Raw genomic sequence first — 22,660 nt, 5'->3', positions numbered from 1 at the left:
AGAACTTCTCAAGACTTGGGACAAGTGACTTCTCAAGACATGGAACGAGTGACTTCTCAAGACTTGGGACGAGTGACTTCTCAAGACTTGGGACAAGAACTTCTCAAGACTTGGGACAAGAACTTCTCAAGACTTGGGACAAGTGACTTCTCAAGACTTGGGACAAAAACTTCTCAAGACTTGGGACGAGAGACTTCTCAAGACTTGGGACGAGTGACCACTCAAGAATTGGGACGAGTGACTTCTCAAGACTTGGTACAAGAACTTCTCAAGACTTGGGACGAGAGACTTCTCAAGACTTGGGACGAGTGACCACTCTAGACTTGGGACGAGTGACTTCTCAAGACTTGGGACAAGAACTTCTCAAGACTTGGGACAAGAACTTCTCAAGACTTGGGGCAAGTGACTTCTCAAGACTTGGGACAAGAACTTCTCAAGACTTGGGACGAGTGACTTCTCAAGACTTGGGACGAGTGACTTCTCAAGACTTGGGACAAGTGACTTCTCAAGACTTGGGACAAGAACTTCTCAAGACTTGGGACAAGGACTTCTCAAGGCTTGGGACAAGTGACTTCTCAAGACTTGGGAGTCTAGTCCTGATAGGGATGGGACAGGTCAAATTTAGAAGGAAAAATTTTCAAATTTTTCGAAAAATTAAAAAACGCTGCAAACCTTCTGAAATGCGCACAAAACCAAAAATTTTCGGAAAATTCGGAAAAAAATTAAAAGTTGAAAATTTTCAAAAATTCTTAGTTTTGTGCGCTTTTTGGACGATTTGCAACGTTTTTAGATTTTTCGAAATTTTTCGAAAAAATTGAAATTTCTCAAAGGGGTACCACTTTGAGAATTTTCAAAAAATTTCGAAATTTTAAAAAAATTATAAACGGCTGCAAATGGTGTGAAACGCGAAGAAAACTAAGAATTTTCGAAATTTTCAAAAACATTTTGAATTCAGCAAAGACGGGTGAGGCACAGCCCTAAACAAGCAGAGAAGACTTGGGACAAGAACTTCCCAAGACTTGAGACAAGTGACTTCTCAAGACATGGAACGAGTGACTTCTCAAGACTTGGGACGAGTGACTTCTCAAGACTTGGGACAAGAACTTCCCAAGACTTGGGACAAGAACTTCTCAAGACTTGGGACAAGTGACTTCTCAAGACTTGGGACAAAAACTTCTCAAGACTTGGGACGAGAGACTTCTCAAGACTTGGGACGAGTGACCACTCAAGACTTGGGACGAGTGACTTCTCAAGACTTGGGACAAGAACTTCTCAAGACTTGGGACAAGAACTTCTCAAGACTTGGGGCAAGTGACTTCTCAAGACTTGGGACAAGAACTTCTCAAGACTTGGGACGAGTGACTTCTCAAGACTTGGGACGAGTGACTTCTCAAGACTTGGGACAAGTGACTTCTCAAGACTTGGGACAAGAACTTCTCAAGACTTGGGACAAGGACTTCTCAAGGCTTGGGACAAGTGACTTCTCAAGACTTGGGAGTCTAGTCCTGATAGGGATGGGACAGGTCAAATTTAGAAGGAAAAATTTTCAAATTTTTCGAAAAATCAAAAAACGCAGCAAACCTTCTGAAATGCGCACAAAACCAAAAATTTTCGGAAAATTCGGAAAAAAATTAAAAGTTGAAAATTTTCAAAAATTCTTAGTTTTGTGCGCTTTTTGGACGATTTGCAACGTTTTTAGATTTTTCGAAATTTTTCGAAAAAATTGAAATTTCTCAAAGGGGTACCCCTTTGAGAATTTTCAAAAAATTTGGAAATTTTAAAAAAATTATAAACGGCTGCAAATGGCGTGAAACGCGAAGAAAACTAAGAATTTTCGAAATTTTCGAAAACATTTTGAATTCAGCAAAGACGGGTGAGGCACAGCCCTAAACAAGCAGAGAAGACTTGGGACAAGACGTTCTCAAGACTTGGGACAAGTGACTTCTCAAGACATGGAACGAGTGACTTCTCAAGACTTGGGACGAGTGACTTCTCAAGACTTGGGACAAGAACTTCTCAAGACTTGGGACAAGAACTTCTCAAGACTTGGGACAAGTGACTTCTCAAGACTTGGGACAAAAACTTCTCAAGACTTTTGACGAGAGACTTCTCAAGACTTGGGACGAGTGACCACTCAAGACTTGGGACGAGTGACTTCTCAAGACTTGGGACAAGAACTTCTCAAGACTTGGGACAAGAACTTCTCAAGACTTGGGACAAGTGACTTCTCAAGACTTGGGACAAGAACTTCTCAAGACTTGGGACTAGTGACTTCTCAAGACTTGGGACGAGTGACTTCTCAAGACTTGGGACAAGTGACTTCTCAAGACTTGGGACAAGAACTTCTCAAGACTTGGGACAAGGACTTCTCAAGGCTTGGGACAAGTGACTTCTCAAGACTTGGGAGTCTAGTCCTGATAGGGATGGGACAGGTCAAATTTAGAAGGAAAAATTTTCAAATATTTCGAAAAATCAAAAAACGCTGCAAACCTTCTGAAATGCGCACAAAACCAAAAATTTTCCGAAAATTCGGAAAAAAATTAAAAGTTGAAAATTTTCAAAAATTCTTAGTTTTGTGCGCTTTTTGGACGATTTGCAACGTTTTTAGATTTTTCGAAATTTTTCGAAAAAATTGAAATTTCTCAAAGGTGTACCCCATTGAGAATTTTCAAAAAATTTCGAAATTTTAAAAAAATTTTAACGGCTGCAAATGGCGTGAAACGCGAAGAAAACTAAGAATTTTCGAAATTTTCGAAAACATTTTGAATTCAGCAAAGACGGGTGAGGCACAGCCCTAAACAAGCAGAGAAGACTTGGGACAAGAACTTCTCAAGACTTGGGACAAGTTACTTCTCAAGACATGGAACGAGTGACTTCTCAAGACTTGGGACGAGTGACTTCTCAAGACTTGGGACAAGAACTTCTCAAGACTTGGGACAAGAACTTCTCAAGACTTGGGACAAGTGACTTCTCAAGACTTGGGACAAGTGACTTCTCAAGACTTGGGACGAGAGACTTCTCAAGACTTGGGACGAGTGACCACTCAAGAATTGGGACGAGTGACTTCTCAAGACTTGGTACAAGAACTTCTCAAGACTTGGGACGAGAGACTTCTCAAGACTTGGGACGAGTGACCACTCTAGACTTGGGACGAGTGACTTCTCAAGACTTGGGACAAGAACTTCTCAAGACTTGGGACAAGAACTTCTCAAGACTTGGGGCAAGTGACTTCTCAAGACTTGGGACAAGAACTTCTCAAGACTTGGGACGAGTGACTTCTCAAGACTTGGGACGAGTGACTTCTCAAGACTTGGGACAAGTGACTTCTCAAGACTTGGGACAAGAACTTCTCAAGACTTGGGACAAGGACTTCTCAAGGCTTGGGACAAGTGACTTCTCAAGACTTGGGAGTCTAGTCCTGATAGGGATGGGACAGGTCAAATTTAGAAGGAAAAATTTTCAAATTTTTCGAAAAATTAAAAAACGCTGCAAACCTTCTGAAATGCGCACAAAACCAAAAATTTTCGGAAAATTCGGAAAAAAATTAAAAGTTGAAAATTTTCAAAAATTCTTAGTTTTGTGCGCTTTTTGGACGATTTGCAACGTTTTTAGATTTTTCGAAATTTTTCGAAAAAATTGAAATTTCTCAAAGGGGTACCCCTTTGAGAATTTTCAAAAAATTGAGTGACTTCTCAAGACTTGGGACAAGAACTTCTCAGGACTTGGGACAAGAACTTCTCAAGACTTGGGGCAAGTGACTTCTCAAGACTTGGGACAAGAACTTCTCAAGACTTGGGACGAGTGACTTCTCAAGACTTGGGACGAGTGACTTCTCAAGACTTGGGACAAGTGACTTCTCAAGACTTGGGACAAGAACTTCTCAAGACTTGGGACAAGGACTTCTCAAGGCTTGGGACAAGTGACTTCTCAAGACTTGGGAGTCTAGTCCTGATAGGGATGGGACAGGTCAAATTTAGAAGGAAAAATTTTCAAATTTTTCGAAAAATCAAAAAACGCTGCAAACCTTCTGAAATGCGCACAAAACCAAAAATTTTCCGAAAATTCGGAAAAAAATTAAAAGTTGAAAATTTTCAAAAATTCTTAGTTTTGTGCGCTTTTTCGACGATTTGCAACGTTTTTAGATTTTTCGAAATTTTTCGAAAAAATTGAAATTTCTCAAAGGGGTACCCCTTTGAGAATTTTGAAAAAATTTCGAAATTTTAAAAAAATTAAAAACGGCTGCAAATGGCGTGAAACGCGAAGAAAACAAAGAATTTTCGAAATTTTTGAAAAAAATTTGAATTCAGCAAAGACGGGTGAGGCACAGCCCTAAACAAGCAGAGAAGACTTGGGACAAGAACTTCTCAAGACTTGGGACAAGTGACTTCTCAAGACATGGAACTAGTGACTTCTCAAGACTTGGGACGAGTGACTTCTCAAGACTTGGGACAAGAACTTCTCAAGACTTGGGACAAGAACTTCTCAAGACTTGGGACAAGTGACTTCTCAAGACTTGGGACAAGTGACTTCTCAAGACTTGGGACGAGAGACTTCTCAAGACTTGGGACGAGTGACCACTCTAGACTTGGGACGAGTGACTTCTCAAGACTTGGGACAAGAACTTCTCAAGACTTGGGACAAGATCTTCTCAAGACTTGGGCAAGTGACTTTTCAAGCCTTTGGACAAGAACTTCTCAAGACTTGGGACGAGTGACTTCTCAAGACTTGGGACGAGTGACTTCTCAAGACTTGGGACAAGTGACTTCTCAAGACTTGGGACAAGAACTTCTCAAGACTTGGGACAAGGCTTCTCAAGGCTTGGGACAAGTGACTTCTCAAGACTTGGGAGTCTAGTCCTGATAGGGATGGGACAGGTCAAATTTAGAAGGAAAAATTTTCAAATTTTTCGAAAAATCAAAAAACGCTGCAAACCTTCTGAAATGCGCACAAAACCAAAAATTTTCGGAAAATTCGGAATAAAATTAAAAGTTGAAAATTTTCAAAAATTCTTAGTTTTGTGCGCTTTTTGGACGATTTGCAATGTTTTTAGATTTTTCGATATTTTTCGAAAAAATTGAAATTTCTCAAATTTTCAAAAAATTTCTAAATTTTAAAAAAATTATAAACGGCTGCAAATGGCGTGACACGCGAAGAAAACTAAGAATATTCGAAATGTTCGAAAGAAATTTGAATTCAGCAAAGACGGGTGAGGCACAGCCCTAAACAAGCAGAGAAGACTTGGGACAAGAACTTCTCAAGACTTGGGACAAGAACTTCTCAAGACTTGGGACAAGTGACTTCTCAAGACTTGGGACAAGAACTTCTCAAGACTTGGGACGAGTGACTTCTCAAGACTTGGGACGAGTGACCACTCAAGACTTGGGACGAGTGACTTCTCAAGACTTGGGACAAGAACTTCTCAAGACTTGGGACAAGAACTTCTCAAGACTTGGGGCAAGTGACTTTTCAAGACTTGGGACAAGAACTTCTCAAGACTTGGGACGAGTGACTTCTCAAGTCTTGGGACGAGTGACATCTCAAGACTTGGGACAAGTGACTTCTCAAGACTTGGGACAAGAACTTCTCAAGACTTGGGACAAGGACTTCTCAAGGCTTGGGACAAGTGACTTCTCAAGACTTGGGAGTCTAGTACTGATAGGGATGGGACAGGTCAAATTTAGAAGGAAAAATTTTCAAATTTTTCGAAAAATCAAAAAACGCTGCAAACCTTCTGAAATGCGCACAAAACCAAAAATTTTCCGAAAATTCGGAAAAAAATTAAAAGTTGAAAATTTTCAAAAATTCTTAGTTTTGTGCGCTTTTTGGACGATTTGCAACGTTTTTAGATTTTTCGAAATTTTTCGAAAAAATTGAAATTTCTCAAAGGGGTACCCCTTTGAGAATTTTCAAAAAATTTCGAAATTTTAAAAAAATTATAAACGGCTGCAAATGGCGTGAAACGCGAAGAAAACTAAGAATTTTCGAAATTTTCGAAAACATTTTGAATTCAGCAAAGACGGGTGAGGCACAGCCCTAAACAAGCAGAGAAGACTTGGGACAAGAACTTCTCAAGACTTGGGACAAGTGACTTCTCAAGACATGGAACGAGTGACTTCTCAAGACTTGGGACGAGTGACTTCTCAAGACTTGGGACAAGAACTTCTCAAGACTTGGGACAAGAACTTCTCAAGACTTGGGACAAGAACTTCTCAAGACTTGGGACAAGTGACTTCTCAAGACTTGGGACAAAAACTTCTCAAGACTTGGGACGAGAGACCTCTCAAGACTTGGGACGAGTGACCACTCAAGACTTGGGACGAGTGACTTCTCAAGACTTGGTACAAGAACTTCTCAAGACTTGGGACGAGAGACTTCTCAAGACTTGGGACGAGTGACCACTCAAGACTTGGGACGAGTGACTTCTCAAGACTTGGGACAAGAACTTCTCAAGACTTGGGGCAAGTGACTTCTCAAGACTTGGGACAAGAACTTCTCAAGACTTGGGACGAGTGACTTCTCAAGACTTGGGACGAGTGACTTCTCAAGACTTGGGACAAGTGACTTCTCAAGACTTGGGACAAGAACTTCTCAAGACTTGGGACAAGGACTTCTCAAGGCTTGGGACAAGTGACTTCTCAAGACTTGGGAGTCTATTCCTGATAGGGATGGGACAGGTCAAATTTAGAAGGAAAAATTTTCAAATTTTTCGAAAAATCAAAAAACGCTGCAAACCTTCTGAAATGCGCACAAAACCAAAAATTTTCCGAAAATTCGGAAAAAAATTAAAAGTTGAAAATTTTCAAAAATTCTTAGTTTTGTGCGCTTTTTCGACGATTTGCAACGTTTTTAGATTTTTCGAAATTTTTCGAAAAAATTGAAATTTCTCAAAGGGGTACCCCTTTGAGAATTTTGAAAAAATTTCGAAATTTTAAAAAAATTAAAAACGGCTGCAAATGGCGTGAAACGCGAAGAAAACTAAGAATTTTCGAAATTTTTGAAAAAATTTTGAATTCAGCAAAGACGGGTGAGGCACAGCCCTAAACAAGCAGAGAAGACTTGGGACAAGAACTTCTCAAGACTTGGGACAAGTGACTTCTCAAGACATGGAACTAGTGACTTCTCAAGACTTGGGACGAGTGACTTCTCAAGACTTGGGACAAGAACTTCTCAAGACTTGGGACAAGAACTTCTCAAGACTTGGGACAAGTGACTTCTCAAGACTTGGGACAAGTGACTTCTCAAGACTTGGGACGAGAGACTTCTCAAGACTTGGGACGAGTGACCACTCTAGACTTGGGACGAGTGACTTCTCAAGACTTGGGACAAGAACTTCTCAAGACTTGGGACAAGATCTTCTCAAGACTTGGGCAAGTGACTTTTCAAGACTTTGGACAAGAACTTCTCAAGACTTGGGACGAGTGACTTCTCAAGACTTGGGACGAGTGACTTCTCAAGACTTGGGACAAGTGACTTCTCAAGACTTGGGACAAGAACTTCTCAAGACTTGGGACAAGGCTTCTCAAGGCTTGGGACAAGTGACTTCTCAAGACTTGGGAGTCTAGTCCTGATAGGGATGGGACAGGTCAAATTTAGAAGGAAAAATTTTCAAATTTTTCGAAAAATCAAAAAACGCTGCAAACCTTCTGAAATGCGCACAAAACCAAAAATTTTCGGAAAATTCGGAATAAAATTAAAAGTTGAAAATTTTCAAAAATTCTTAGTTTTGTGCGCTTTTTGGACGATTTGCAATGTTTTTAGATTTTTCGATATTTTTCGAAAAAATTGAAATTTCTCAAATTTTCAAAAAATTTCTAAATTTTAAAAAAATTATAAACGGCTGCAAATGGCGTGACACGCGAAGAAAACTAAGAATTTTCGAAATGTTCGAAAAAAATTTGAATTCAGCAAAGACGGGTGAGGCACAGCCCTAAACAAGCAGAGAAGACTTGGGACAAGAACTTCTCAAGACTTGGGACAAGAACTTCTCAAGACTTGGGACAAGTGACTTCTCAAGACTTGGGACAAGAACTTCTCAAGACTTGGGACGAGTGACTTCTCAAGACTTGGGACGAGTGACCACTCAAGACTTGGGACAAGTGACTTCTCAAGACTTGGGACAAGAACTTCTCAAGACTTGGGACAAGAACTTCTCAAGACTTGGGGCAAGTGACTTTTCAAGACTTGGGACAAGAACTTCTCAAGACTTGGGACGAGTGACTTCTCAAGTCTTGGGACGAGTGACTTCTCAAGACTTGGGTCAAGTGACTTCTCAAGACTTGGGACAAGAACTTCTCAAGACTTGGGACAAGGACTTCTCAAGGCTTGGGACAAGTGACTTCTCAAGACTTGTGAGTCTAGTACTGATAGGGATGGGACAGGTCAAATTTAGAAGGAAAAATTTTCTAATTTTTCGAAAAATCAAAAAACGCTGCAAACCTTCTGAAATGCGCACAAAACCAAAAATTTTCGGAAAATTCGGAAAAAAATTAAAAGTTGAAAATGTTCAAAAATTCTTAGTTTTGTGCGCTTTTTGGACGATTTGCAATGTTTTTAGATTTTTCGAATTTTTTCGAAAAAATTGAAATTTCTCAAAGGGGTACCCCTTTGAGAATTTTGAAAAAATTTCGAAATTTTAAAAAAATTATAAACGGCTGCAAATTTCGTGAAACGCGAAGAAAACTAAAAATTTTCGAAATTTTCGAAAAAAATTTGAATTTAGCAAAGACGGGTGAGGCACAGCCCTAAACAAGCAGAGAAGACTTGGGACAAGAACTTCTCTAGACTTGGGACAAGTGACTTCTCAAGACTTGGGACGAGTGACTTCTCAAGACTTGGGACGAGTGACTTCTCAAGACTTGGGACAAGAACTTCTCAAGAGTTGGGACAAGAACTTCTCAAGACTTGGGACAAGTGACTTCTCAAGTCTTGGGACAAGTGACTCCTCAAGACTTTGACAAGAACTTCTCAAGACTTGGGACAAGTGACTTCTCAAGACTTGGGACAAGAACTTCTCAAGACTTGGGACGAGTGACTTCTCAAGACTTGGGACGAGTGACCACTCAAGACTTGGGACGAGTGACTTCTCAAGACTTGGGACAAGAACTTCTCAAGACTTGGGACAAGAACTTCTCAAGACTTGGGGCAAGTGACTTTTCAAGACTTGGGACAAGAACTTGTCAAGACTTGGGACAAGGACTTCTCAAGACTTGGGACAAGAGACTTCTCAAGACTTGAGACACGCACTTTTCAAGTCTTGGGACAAGTGGCTTCTCAAGACTTGGGACACGCACTTCTCAAGACTTGGGCCAAGTGACTTCTCAAGACTTGGGTCAAATGACTTCTCAAGACTTGGGTCAAATGACTTCTCAAGACTTGGGACAAGGACTTCTCAAGACTTGGGACAAGTGACTTCTCAAGACTTGGGACGAGTGACTTCTCAAAACTTGGAACCAGTGACTTCACAAGTCTTGGGACAGGCGACTTCTCAAGACTTGGGACAAGTAACGTCTCAAGAATTGGGTCATGAGACTTCTCAAGACTTGGGACAATTGACTTCTCAAGACTTGGGACACGTCACTTCTCAAGACTTGTGACAATTGACTTTTCAAGACTTGGGACAATTGACTTCTCAAGACTTGGGACGCGTAACTTCTCAAAACTAGGGACGAGTAACTTCTCAAGACTTGGTACGAGTGACTTCTTAAGACTTGGGACAAGAGACTTCTCAAGACTTCGGACGAGTAACTTCTCAAAACTTGGGACGAGTGACTTCTCAAGACTTGGGGCGAGCGACTTCTCAAGACTTGGGGCAAGTGACTTCTCAAGACTTGGGACAAGTGACTTCTCAAGACTTTTGATACGTGAATTCACAAGATTTGGTACATATGACTTCTCAAGACTGGGACAAGTGACTTCTCAAGACTTGTGACAACTGACTTCTCACGACTTCAGACATGCGACTTTCCAAGATTTGGGACATGTGACCTCTCACGACTTTGGATATGCGATTTCTCACGACTTGGGAGTTACGTCTTCTCATTACTTGGGACATGCGACTTCTCAAGAGTTGGAACATGCGACTTCTGAAGACTTGGGATATGCGACTTCTCACGACTTGGGACATTCAACTTCTCAAGACCTGGGACATATGTGTTCTCACGACTTGGGACATGCGTCTTCTCAAAACTTGGAACATGCGACTTCTCAATACTTGGTACATGGGACTACTCATGACTTGGGACATGCGACTTCTCAAGACTTTGGACTTATGTCTACTCATGACTTGGAACATGCGACTTCTCAAGACTCAGGACATGTGACTTCTCACGACTTGGGTCATGCGACTTCTCAAGACTTGGGTAAGGCGACTTTTCGGGACTGGGGGCTTGCGACTTGTTACTTGCTTCTTTTCGCGACTTCGGAATTGTGACTTTTCGGTTATTGGGTCTTGCGTCTTTTCGCGACTTGAAACTTTCCGGTTGGTGCACACACTGAGGAAACAGCAAACGGGTGAGATAGATCCCGAGTCCGGCAGAGACTGATAGACATTTACCGAGTTTGGAAGCTTCTCATTTTGAGATTTTAGAAACATTTTCGAAAATCAAAAAATGCTAGAAATTATCTGATAATCGCACAAATCGAAAATTTTTGAAAATTTAAAAAAATTTGAATGCGAAATTTTTCGATTTTTTTGGTTTTGTGCGATTTTTGGAAAACTTCCATGATTTTTTGATTTTTTTGAAAATTTTGAAATTTACAAAATTTCCCCCACCTGATGCCTTGCAGAACCGGTCTCTCTCAGATTGTTTCTGATGTACTGTGTCTCTGACGAATGCGGTCTTAGCATGGCTCGTTCTCTTCTCGGACCGGTCTGTGTATGTCACGGCTGACTTGTGACTTGCGACTTTTCGCGACTTGGGCTTGCGACTTTTCGCGACTTGGGCTTGCGACTTTTCGAGACTTGGGTCTTGTGACTTTTAGGGACTTGGGACTTGCGATGTTTCGAGACTTTGGACTTCCGACTTTTCGCGACTTTGGACTTGCCCGTTGGTGCACACACTGAGGAAGGCAGCAAACGGGTGGGATAGAAGCCGAGTCCGGCAGAGACAGATAGAGGCATTCACCGAGTTTGGCAGGCATCTCATGGGGAGATTTTAGAATTTTTTTCAAAATTTTCGAAAAATCAAAAAATGCTGGAAACCTTCTGAAAAGCGCACAAAACCAAAAAATTTTGAAAATTTTGAAGGTTAATTTTAATGTGAAATTTTTCAAATTTTTTGGTTTTGTGTGCCTGTGGAGAATTTCCAGCAATTTTGATTTCTTGAAAATTTTGAAATTTTTCAAAATCCCCCCACCTTATGCCTTGCAGAACCGGTGTCTGTCAGACTGTTTCTGATGTACTGTGTCTCTGACGAATGCGGTCTGATCATGTCTCGTTCTCTACTCGGACCGGTCTCTGTATGTCACGGCTCTGACTTGGGACTTGCGACTTTTCCAGACTTGGGACTTATGACTTTTCGCGACTTCGGACTTGCGACGTTTCGAGACTTGGGACATGCCACTTTTCGCGACTTGGGACTTGCGACTTTTCGCTACTTGGGTCTTGCGACTTTTCGCGACTTGGGGCTTGCAACTTTTCGCGATTTCGGACTTGGGACTTTTCGCGACTTGGGACTTGCGAGATATTTTTTTCTAAATCTGACGTAAACCATCCCTATCAGAACTAGTTTCTGCCGGACCCGGTCTCTGTCAATGTCTACTTCACACAGTCTCAGCTGGACACGATGTGTGCCTCACCCGGTGTCAGCTTTACACGGTGTGATTCACCGTCTCTGCTTGACTCCGTCTCTATTTCACCCGGTCTCTGCGTTACACGGTCTGTGCCTCACGTGCCTGTGCTTGGTACGTTGTGTGCTTCACCCGGCTTCTGCTTGACGCTGTTTCTGCCTCATTCGGTCTTTGCTTGCCTGTGTCTCTGTCTCACATGTCTGCTTGGATCGGTCTGTGCCTCAGCAGGTCTGTCAAAACAGGACTTTGTACAGACGGCCTGGCATAAATAAGGGGATGCAGAGGACGGTTCGTGCTGAGACCGATCCCGGTAGAGTGCGCAGAGACCGGTTGTGGCAGGGATCGTGTGGGGAGAATATTGAAAAAAATTAACAAAATTTTTCACAATTTCAAAAAATGCAGGAAAATGTCCAAAAAGCGCACAAAACTAAAAAAAAATTCTGAGTTCAAAATGTATTTCGAAAATTTATAGTTATCTTCGCTCTTCATGGCATTTGCAACCGTTTTCATTTTTTTTAAATTTTTGAAAATTTCGAAACAATTTCAATTTTTTCCAAAATTTTCGAAAAATCAAAAATTGTAGGGAATCGTCAAAGAAGCGCAGAAAACTAAAGAAATTTGAAAAATTTCATCTTATAAATTTATATCGAATTTTTCGAAAACGTTTGGTTTTGTGCGCTTTTCACACAATTTGCATTTTTTTGATTTTTCGAAAATTTTGAAAAATTGCAAGGTATTTTTCTAAATCTGACCTAACCCATCCCGGTCTCTGTCAAAGTCTACTTCAGAGTCTCAGCTGAGACACGGTGTGTGCCTCACCCGGTCCTTGCTTGCCATTTTCTTTGGTTCACTATGTCACTGCTTGCTTTTAAATTTTTTGAAAAATCAAGATATGCTGGAAAATGTTTAAAATGCGCACAAACCAAAATTTTTTAGAAATATTTGAAAAATTATTTGGATTTGCAATTTCTCATTTTTAATTTTGTGCGCTTTTTGGACAATTTCCAGCATTTTTTGATTTTTTGAAAACTTTGAAAACTTGAACTTTTTTCAAAATTTTCTCCACCCGACCACTGTCAGATACGATCACCGCCGCACCCTCCCTTTGACGTAACCGGTCTCTTACAGGCTCTCTCTCCAGGATCCAGTCTCTTTATGTACCTGTCTCAAACGTGCCGTCTCTGCAAACACCATTTGCAGCAGAGATCGGGTGTTGAAAAGACAGTCCGGCAGAGAAAGAGAGACGCTGAGACCATGCGAGACAGAGACGGTGCCTGGCAGTGGTCGGGTGAGGCAGAGACCGTGCCCGGCAGAGACCGCGTTAGGAAGACACTAGGTGAGACAGAGAGCGACACTGGCTTTGACCGGGTTCTGCAAACAAATGTTCTGGTGAGGATGGGGTAGGGAAAATTTTTAAAAAGAATTTCAATTTTTTTAATTTTTTTCGAAAAATCAAAAAACCGCTGGAAGTTGTCTAAACAGCTCACAAAACCAGAAATTTTCGAAATATTAAAAAAATTGAAGTTAAACGTTTACAATTTTTTAGTTTTGTGCGTTTTTGGACAATTTCCAGCATTTTTTTATTTTTTGATAACGTTAAAAAAAATTGAACTTTGTTCAAAATTCTCCACACCCAACCCTTGTCAGATACGATCTCCACCGGACCCTTTCTTTGAAGTACCCTGTCTGACTCAAACTGTCTTTCCAAGATCCGGTCATTTTAGTTCGCGTGAATACTCGTGCAGTGAGACCACATTCTAAGCAATTCGTTATGAGGGGACAATTCGCTATGAGAGTCGTAAAGCGAAAATTCGTTTCCCTGTTACTTCTTCATGCAAGGATCATCTGTATTTGTCCTCGCCGTTTGGAAGTTCCATAACACATGAACTGACGAAGTTTGCATCGATTGTATCAAACTAAAGCTTTGTCCAGTCGGTATATTTCTGAATTGAAAAACATTTTATAGTGTGTTTGGTATCGTCACAAATCATATAGGCCTCGAGTTTAGGACTTTCTCGTTGTCGACTTTCAGTATAATTTTGCCAGCCCTTCACATTTTCCCACTCCAAAATATTTTTATCTTTTATGCCAAATAAGCCACTAACAATCTTCTGCCGTTGTGACACTACTGAAGTATTATTAGGCCTATATACTTCCAAAGCTATTAGAAGTCCTTTGTTTAATAAAAAAAAATTTGGCCTATAATTTATTTGTGTTGCACACGTCAGTTATAAGAAAGTACAGTGTGTCCACAAAGTCCCTTCGGGTTTTTGAAAAGTTGTGGCGCTCTAAAAAATTGAGCTAGCCACATGTGTTTTGCGGCAGATTACAGTGAAACTCTGGAAGTTTTTTACTGACCTCAATAGACCTCGATGTGGGCTCCCTTGGTAGCACGGAAAACGTCCAGACGATATTCGAGCTCTTGCCATGTTCTGTGGAGCATGTCCGCTGGAATAGCCGAGATCGCATTCCTGATGCGGGTCTTCAGGTCATCAAGTCCGTTAACTGGTGTTCGGAACACATTGCTCTTGACATAACCCCACAGGAAACAATTCAGTGGTGTTATGTCTGGTGAACGTGGAGGCCAAGGCATTGGACCGTCTCTGCCGATCCATCTTCCTGGAAATGTCCTGTCTAGGTACGCGCGTACCTGCAGACCCCAATGAGGTGGAGCACCATCTTGTTGCAGAATGATGTGTGGCTGTAAGTGCTCAATTTGTGGCACTGCGTACAGTTCCAGCATGTCCAGGAAGGTGATCATGTTGATCGTCTGCTCTTGAAAAAAGAAGGGTCCAATAACCTGGTCATGCATTACACCACACGTTGACTTTCGGACTATCGCGTATGTGCTCCCTAACAACATGTGGGTTTTCAGTGCCCCATATGCGCACATTATGCCTGTGAACTTTACCCGAGACATGAAATGTTGCCTTGTCTGTGAACATGATTTTTTTCAAGAAGTCCACATCAAGGTCTACTGAGGTCAGCAAAAAACTTCCAGAGTTTCACTGTAATCTGCCGCAAACCGCATGTGGCTAGCTCAATTTGTTTGCGCGCCACAATTTTTCAAAACCCCGAAGGGACTTTGTGGACACACTGTATAGTCTAGCTAGGGGTTCTCACTCTTTTTTGCTGGCGTACCACTAATTCTAATTTAACACATTAAATGTATCACTAAACAAATGCGTTCAGGGAAACGTTATTAATGTTAATATTATCTTTTGAATTTCTTACTTAGCTCTCGTACCACCAGTGGTACTCGTACCATAAGTTGATAAACGCTGGTCTAGCCTATCAAGATAAAAAGCACTTCACTTGCAAGACACTTTAATTCATTCCAATTCCTTAACGTTTACACTAAGTTCCAGTAGTAGCAATTGAGATGTGTTTACGTCACGGAGTAATTGAACAGAATTGAAATTACCGGCCTGTGTTAAAAGTTTGACCTTGAAGACAGAATTACGAATTCTTATGCCTCAACGATAACAGTGATATTCAATAAACAAACGTAGGCTTAATCCCTCCAGTTTCTTACAGCATTCTCGCAAAATTTTGGAAGCGAGGGAGCAAATGACATCCTTCACTCTCCCAACAAAAATTAAAGGATAGACAATGGCTGACACTACATAATTTGCAATTGTGTCTGTCCGTCTACGTCTTTCACCTTCTATAACAATTTATGAAATTTGGTTTTCGGGTCTACATCATAAGTGGTCTAAAAATGCAAAGCTAAAATTGGACTTCGCATATGTCCTCACAAAAATGTATTTATCGCATAAAACATAATCGTATTAAGATTATCCCACATCAATTTCGAACACCTTTCACTGCAGTTGGCATATATTTTATGAAATGCAAGATAAAATAATTTATGCCCACTTAATGGTACCTGCACTTTGTCGTGGTGGTGGGGCTTGAGTACCTCAGTGACCCCAAGAGCTACTGGTAGGGCCTCCCTACGGGGAGAGGTCAGACTAAGACAGGTACCCTGGACCTCCAGGTTGGGGGTTGGTCGCAAGGCTAACAACCTTGCACCGTAAAAAGGAAGATGTTTCGAAACCTCAATCAAAGCCTCGGACAGAGGAGAATTGAGGCCATGGACCGAATACTGACCGGAGAGCCATAGAAGAAGAATATATATATATAAGTATGTGTATGTGTACAGAGAAAGGGAGCGATCAGTTGTGAAACAGATTTTATCTGCGATAAGTAGAGATGAATACCAACAGCATTATCAAAACGTCAAAGAAGGCTTTTGGAAAATGCGTGCTAAGTACCCGGGACACAACTGTGCGTTTCGCCTGTCACTAGCTTGTTCGTAGAATGAAAACAAAAGCATATCCTATACAGAGTGTCTCACAACAGAATATGCATAGCTTAACTACGTGCTCTTGGGATCATTTCCAATCAAAAAGTTTAAATAAGCTTACTTGCTTCGCACAATTAAAAATTGTGACAATGTTAGCAGATTAATGCTCAGCGCGCCTGTGTCCTACACATTTATGTTTATTGTGATGAAAGCCAGTGGTTGATCAGCATGCCAAGAACATTGAAATCTCTGGTTAATAAAACAGAAATACAAAGTCACAAAGCAATATATTCTATTGAATGAATAGTTCCATTTCTTGCCACATAACCATTGTAGTGATCCTCTCGCTAGAAGCCCCAGACTGTCAGCAATAATAAAACCACAAGGACTTAAACATATACCTACAACATTTGAGAGCCATCACTGCATAGTGGTTTTATTGCTGAAAGTCTGGTATCTCTAGCGGGAGGATCATTCTACAGTACCCGAACATCTGCACATGTTTCTGGAGGCTTAAAAACTGTTAATTGGCCTACTGGCACTCTATATAAGGCACAGTAAATTAAACACATTTGTGAGTTGCTGTGAGCTCATTGTTCCAGATTCAGCCTACTTTTCAATTAGGGTGAGTAACATATGTAAAGATGAATCATTACAGTTCTCATATAATATATTAAAATTTGGGAAGAATGTTTTATGCCTCCGTCCTTCAAATGCAACTGTCACATGTTAAGTGATAAATGCGTTTAACTGTGTCTGTGGATACATTGCTGTTTGGTAATAGCCACACATATATATTACTTAGTTATGATGTGTGTTTTCTCATACAATAAATGGCTTTAATTTGCTATTTTCATGAAGCTGCTACCTTTATTCCAGATGTCTCAGTTTATGTTGATATGGTCTGTGTTGTGGTGGATCAACATAGCAACAGGACAGCAATGTTCTTCCTACCAACATGAAACTGTAAAGTTAGTCATCAAAAGCCAGCGAAACAATACTGGACACTGGGTAGCTCAGGTCAGAGAGGTTTTCAGTTTTATGCATGACAGATAATTCTGTTTCCATTAAAAATCACAAGTATCTTGGTCAACACCTGGCCCAAAAATGAGGAAGATTCCTCTTTTCATTCTTTTTATCCTGCTTTATGCTCCTAACCCTGTATCTTGTTTTTCTGCTCATCCTTCTTCTTGTACTACCCTTCCATTCTTCATTGTCTTTGTTCTCCATCTACTCAACCTTCAGTTACCACCTTTACCTCTCCTTTGAACTTCATACTTTCTCCTCCTGTTTCCTCTTCTTATTTTGTTTGCTCTTTACTCTTCATTTTCCTTCTGTGTTTTACATATTCCAAGAGCAGTGTGTAAGGCTGGTGCAGCTTCAGTTGAAGATTTACAAGGTCCGTCAGTATCTTTCTTCCTTGCGGATTTTTATTCAAGTGTTGTTCATTGCCTGGATCAAAAGTTACATAATGTTTTCGAGGGTGGTTCTGTCTCCTTCTTCAGGTAAAAGGAATGTGCATTTATTCTGTGGAGTCCATAAAATGATAGCAGAGTAAACCCTCATCCAATGTAGGGGATGCAATCCTCACAAGTGGCATATTCAGCGAATCCATGTTGGATAAACTTAATGTTGTTAAGATATTTAAATCTAAAGTATCAATGAAAAGTTAGGCTTTAAAATAAAATAGCAACAGAATATTGGGCCAACTGCTGCTGCACTCATACCACCACGCAACCTTTCCAGAATCATTTTCTCATCTTATGTCATAACCTTATGACTTTCCTTTGTTTCATTGTCACTGTTATATTTATGTTTTCATTCCATAATGCTGTCCTAGGGCAATATTAAAAACATTTAAATGTGGAAAAACAGGACACAAGAAGATGGCCATCTTCTGGGTTGTAGCTTCGTGTAGTAGGGCAGACGTTTATCAACGTTTGAGGTGCTTGCTGCCTCCATCATCAGGATGAACCATCTTTATACTTTCCACTGTGAGAAACTCAATCTTACAAAACAACACAAGTTTAAATGGTAAAAAATGTGAGACTTACACTGTGGGTTACATGCTGTCTGTGAGATTAAGAGGAGGTTAAAGATGCAGGAGGAAGAAATCATGAGGTGACTGTTGAGCTGAACATTTACACGCACATGTTGAACAAAACAAACCACGTTGTTTTTGTTTTTTTTAAATACATATGCCACACAAAAGCCAGACCATCTTTAGCTTGTAAAACAGCAGTAGTATTTTTTTTGTGTCCTGTTGCAAAATGTTTGATAGACCACACATAATGAGATTTTTCACATTTGACAAATGATTGTTCATATTTATATTCACACACATAATTAAATCCATGTTGTATGACCACTTTGCCTATGTTGTCTCTAGTTCTGTCTTCATATAAAACAGAAGGGTGCCTATTGTGTGAGATTCATACAACTAGGTTTCCAAAAATGATACAAATTAATTACTTGACAAAGTTGCTAATAAGCTTTGAGAAAGTTAGTAGATGACACTCTGTTTCTAATTAAAATCCATAGACCTTCTGTTGGAATTAGGTATCACTGAATCATGGGGCGTATCAACATGAAGAAGGTCCATGGGAACTGGATGTGGACCACTCAGTAGAAAAGTGCGATGAGGAGGAGTCTGTACACCTAGTGGCAACAATAGCAGGTATTCCAGGGCTGAGGGATGTCAAATCCATAACTTTATGTATGCCATGAAACTGATATTTGAGTTTAACTCTTTCCATGAAATATCTCATCAAGAAATACCAACCACTTCTGTTCTGCATAACTTTATATTTGTTAATGTAAGTGCAAATACAGCAAACTCTGCTGTCAGCTCTTGAAAATGCCACTCAACAAATAATTATTCACTGCTTATGCAGATGGGAGAATAACGTGAGATGTCTTGGAATGAAGTCATAAGAAACATTGAGGATATTAGAGGGTAATATTTAAATGTGGCATTTGAGGTTTTCATGACAGTGAGGATGATGTTATTTTAAATTTTGGCGCCATGTATACTCATTGGTAGATGAAAACATTTTAGAGAAACATACTGTCTGCATCTTCAGGGCTGAAGATAGAGCATTTTACTCCAAAATGTTAGCATGTACCAGCAAGTTTACATGGTGCCAAAACACAGAATAACATCAGCATCATTATTAAAATGAGTCTTTGGCAAATGGATTGTGAAAATGTGGAGCAGACTGATCTCATTTGAAGTGACATCTAATTAGGAATCTTGGTATTAGGCAGATTGTTATATCTAAAGGAGTAATACAGTTACTGTAACTTTGCTAAGCTTATAACTAGTCCCACTAACAGTGACTGAGAAAACCACAATAGTCTGACATATCAGTATAACCAAACTGTACTTCCCACACACAAAAAATTCACTACCATAGACATGTCTGTATATTACTCACATGTATCTAATGTTTTCCAGTACCTCCACGACATATACATGTGCAGTACAAGTTGTTGCCTGACTTGGGCTACTACAGATTCCATGATGTTCCTGTCACTTGGTACAAGGCTGTAATAACATGTACAGCAGAAAATGGCCACCTCCTGATATTGAATTCACCCAAGGAATTCACAGAACTGAAAAAGATATGGGATGCAAGTGGAGTGAAAGGAGACTTCCTTCATATTGGAATTAATGATTTTGATAAGGAAGCAGTATTTGTCACTGTATTGGGTAAGAACAGTTCTCATATTAATCTGACACAGAGCAGACTCCATCTAAAACACATAACTGAAAAAATATATATTACTTCTTATGGGGTGAATAGAGATAAATGATTTTTCAAACAGCATCAAAAAAAAATAAAAAATATTAGAAGTTCTGGTGAACAGCAAAATTAAGATATCACTGTACTTAACATCAAACAGTAAGGATATTTGGATGGTAAACAGACAGTACACATATTGATAACCTACAAATGAAATATGAAGGACACAAATCTCATCACATGCTAAAACTAGTTACCATGATTTAAAATAAATTCTCATGTTTCTTTGCAGGTGATTCTTTGAATTCTACAGGTTATGCTCCATGGGGACCAAATGAACCAAACAGTGGTGCAACTGCAAACTGTGGTGCTTTAAAACGTACAGGAGAGTTACATGATTCATACTGCAGTAACCAGTTCCCATTCTTCTGTGAGAAAAATTTGTTTTAATCATTTAACTTACACATTATCCGTATGCCCAGAAACCTAGCCAACATTAGACTGGGGAACAGCCTGAATACTAAGATGAAATGTTGCCACTACACCGTCCTGCTTAATTGACAAGAGGAATATTCAGGACTGGTTGTTAAGAGGGTAAATCATAAATCCTTCTTACAAAATATTGTTTCACCATGGTTAACACTTCTGCAAAGTACTTTAGAAACCCTGGTTTGAATTATAGCTGGAAGACAGGCTACTCTGATTGTAGCTTTTTGTTGTTTTTACTCAGGCAATTCAGGAGAATCAGAACAGTATCTCAAAATACCACTTTCCTTCAGACTACACACATTATCCCACACACACAGGTGTTTGTGAACAATACTTTTATCCCCTTCCCAATGTCCCCATAATGTGTTTCTTCAAGAATCTACATTCTGTGACCTATAGCATCATGTTACATGGGAAGTGTAAAATTAACCTGTCCCATGATACTGTGCCACATTAAAAGTGTAAACTAATTATGACACTAATGGTAGTAATTTTAAATTATCTATATTCCTTATTATCTGTGCCTCCTCTCCCTTCCAATAGCCTGAATAATAGAGATTTCTGTGCAAAACTAATTACATATTATCTAATCGTGAAAAGAAAGTATAGGAACATAAAGGATTGGTTTGAATATTATGTAAGTAGTATGAAAATTATGGTCTTAGTGAAGTGTGTGACAGACACATCTATACCTTTATAGTATTTAGGTTATTATGCATTCTATTTTGACAAGTTTATAGTCATCACTGTCACAAGCACGTTTTATATAATACAACAACATTATTGTCTACATATGAAATATGTACCAATTTTCATTTATATTTTTAGGTATATATAACCCTTTCAATGCCAGCCCCTAAATTCTGGGTTAATACAACCAATACCGATCTGCCATACCAACCCCCCAAATATGTTTTTCTGACTGTTCGTTCTTCCCACTTATTATACTACAATAACTCCTCATTTGACAAAGGTTCAACTGACAAATATTTGCACTAACATATTTAATATATCAATATTAATTGTCTTTGATGCATGATAGACTTTCACTGCAGTGAAAACACGCAGGATCATACATATATGTTTTCAGTCCTGTCCATCATCCCTCCCCCTTTTCTTGCAGCAAGTTGGCAGCATTGTGCCGTGTTGCTCATTGTGTACTGTTAGCCATTTTTATAAGTCTTATCTATAAATCTTGCCCTCCATGATTCAATATTCACTTTTCCTTTATACAGTTAATTTTTTTTAATTATAACTGTTGATTTAAAATTAATTATTTGTTATACACTCTTCAGCTTTCATGGGCTAGGCCATTTGGCCCATTCCAATTCAAAATTAATTCTGAAACTATGAATCTTTGCATATTCAGAAGGATTTTTTTTGGATGGCACTTGGTCAATCACATGGCCTCTGCCTATACAGATGTACATATGTCCATACCTCAAATAAGATTCAAACATACATTCTCAGTAGATTGAGCAGTCTAAAACCATACATATCTTATACCATGTGGCCAAAGTGATCATCAGTTACCATTTATGACAATAAATAAATAAATACATATATGCACACTACATACAGTTATCTACCTTCCCTTTCTACTCATATATTTTAACTTGGGCTCTCTCCTGTACTTATTTCCTTTAAACTAATGTAAAATTTTATTACCTTTACTAAATATTAATTTAAAAATTGCTTTCAAGGAACATATCCTTTTGTAAAACACAGTGCTCATGTGTGAATATTTAAATTCAGCACAATATTAAAAAAACAGTGGTCTGAAAATATAGTAAATTTTTCCCTCTAAAATTTATAGAATCTCACAAACTTACTCGAGCAACATATGCAATATTTTGCAAGGAAAGAACCCTAAATGTGAGAACCTTGTTAGTTCCTTATAAGTGGAGAAGTGAAAGGGTTAAAATACATTTACTTAAGAATAAGGTTAAAAATATTAAATGAAGCAGGATGAGAAATTTGAGTACAAAGAATAAATTATATGGCAACTGGAAGGATACAGAAAAATAAAAAAACATTCAAATGACATAATTACCTAACAAATGGTACATTATTTACAGAAATTATCTACATTAGACTGTTAATAATTAAACTTATAGAATAGTTTTGTAAATAATAAAGTTATTATTCTTATATACTTATACTAATCACAAGAAAATTGAAACTCTGAAAGATCACCGTTGATATGATATGACTTAATTATTATCAGTCTGTACATGGCCATCTACAAACTTCATTGTACAAGAAAACATAAAAATTGTAGATGAATGGATGTTGAGTTTGTAGAACAGATCTTTTCTCTGGAAGAAAA

General features: G+C 39.3%; 3 protein-coding genes across 16 annotated transcripts in view; 1 reads left to right on the top strand and 2 right to left on the bottom strand.

Moving 5' to 3' along the window:
- Positions 1–14,599, bottom strand: part of LOC110839297 (pseudouridylate synthase TRUB1) — a 62,052-nt gene extending 47,453 nt beyond the window's left edge. The window contains exon 1 of the mRNA XM_087350702.1: positions 14,438–14,599. Coding sequence (XP_087206828.1) covers positions 14,438–14,599 — 162 coding nt within the window. The remainder of the gene's footprint in view (positions 1–14,437) is intronic.
- LOC110829063 (hemolymph lipopolysaccharide-binding protein) overlaps positions 1–20,813 on the top strand; it is a 59,248-nt gene extending 38,435 nt beyond the window's left edge. Inside the window, exons 1-5 of one of the 2 annotated variants that reach the window (XM_022062381.2) lie at positions 16,598–16,721; positions 16,976–17,116; positions 18,656–18,773; positions 19,554–19,808; positions 20,135–20,813. In XM_022062381.2, coding sequence (XP_021918073.1) covers positions 16,976–17,116; positions 18,656–18,773; positions 19,554–19,808; positions 20,135–20,292 — 672 coding nt within the window. In that variant the 5' untranslated portion in view covers positions 16,598–16,721 and the 3' untranslated portion in view covers positions 20,293–20,813. Of the gene's footprint in view, positions 1–16,597; positions 16,722–16,975; positions 17,117–18,655; positions 18,774–19,553; positions 19,809–20,134 lie in introns of those variants that run through there. The other variant, XM_087350885.1, reaches the window with a different exon arrangement.
- The window catches only part of LOC110829062 (spondin-1), a 50,659-nt gene continuing 44,365 nt past the window's right edge, over positions 16,367–22,660 (bottom strand). For 12 of the 13 annotated variants that reach the window (XM_087350863.1, XM_022062371.2, XM_022062370.2 and 9 more), the window contains one exon: positions 16,367–22,649. The gene's annotated coding sequence lies outside the window, so the exon portion shown is untranslated. The remainder of the gene's footprint in view (positions 22,650–22,660) is intronic. The other variant, XM_087350862.1, reaches the window with a different exon arrangement.

The sequence above is a fragment of the Zootermopsis nevadensis genome, unplaced genomic scaffold, assembly GCF_977971745.1.
Source record: "Zootermopsis nevadensis isolate Lab colony 2312 unplaced genomic scaffold, Znev_1.0 Znev_ptg000017l, whole genome shotgun sequence".
NCBI lineage: Eukaryota > Metazoa > Arthropoda > Insecta > Blattodea > Termopsidae > Zootermopsis > Zootermopsis nevadensis.
The sequence above is the reverse complement of the archived record's forward strand: the minus strand, read 5'-3'. Positions and strand labels throughout refer to the sequence as shown.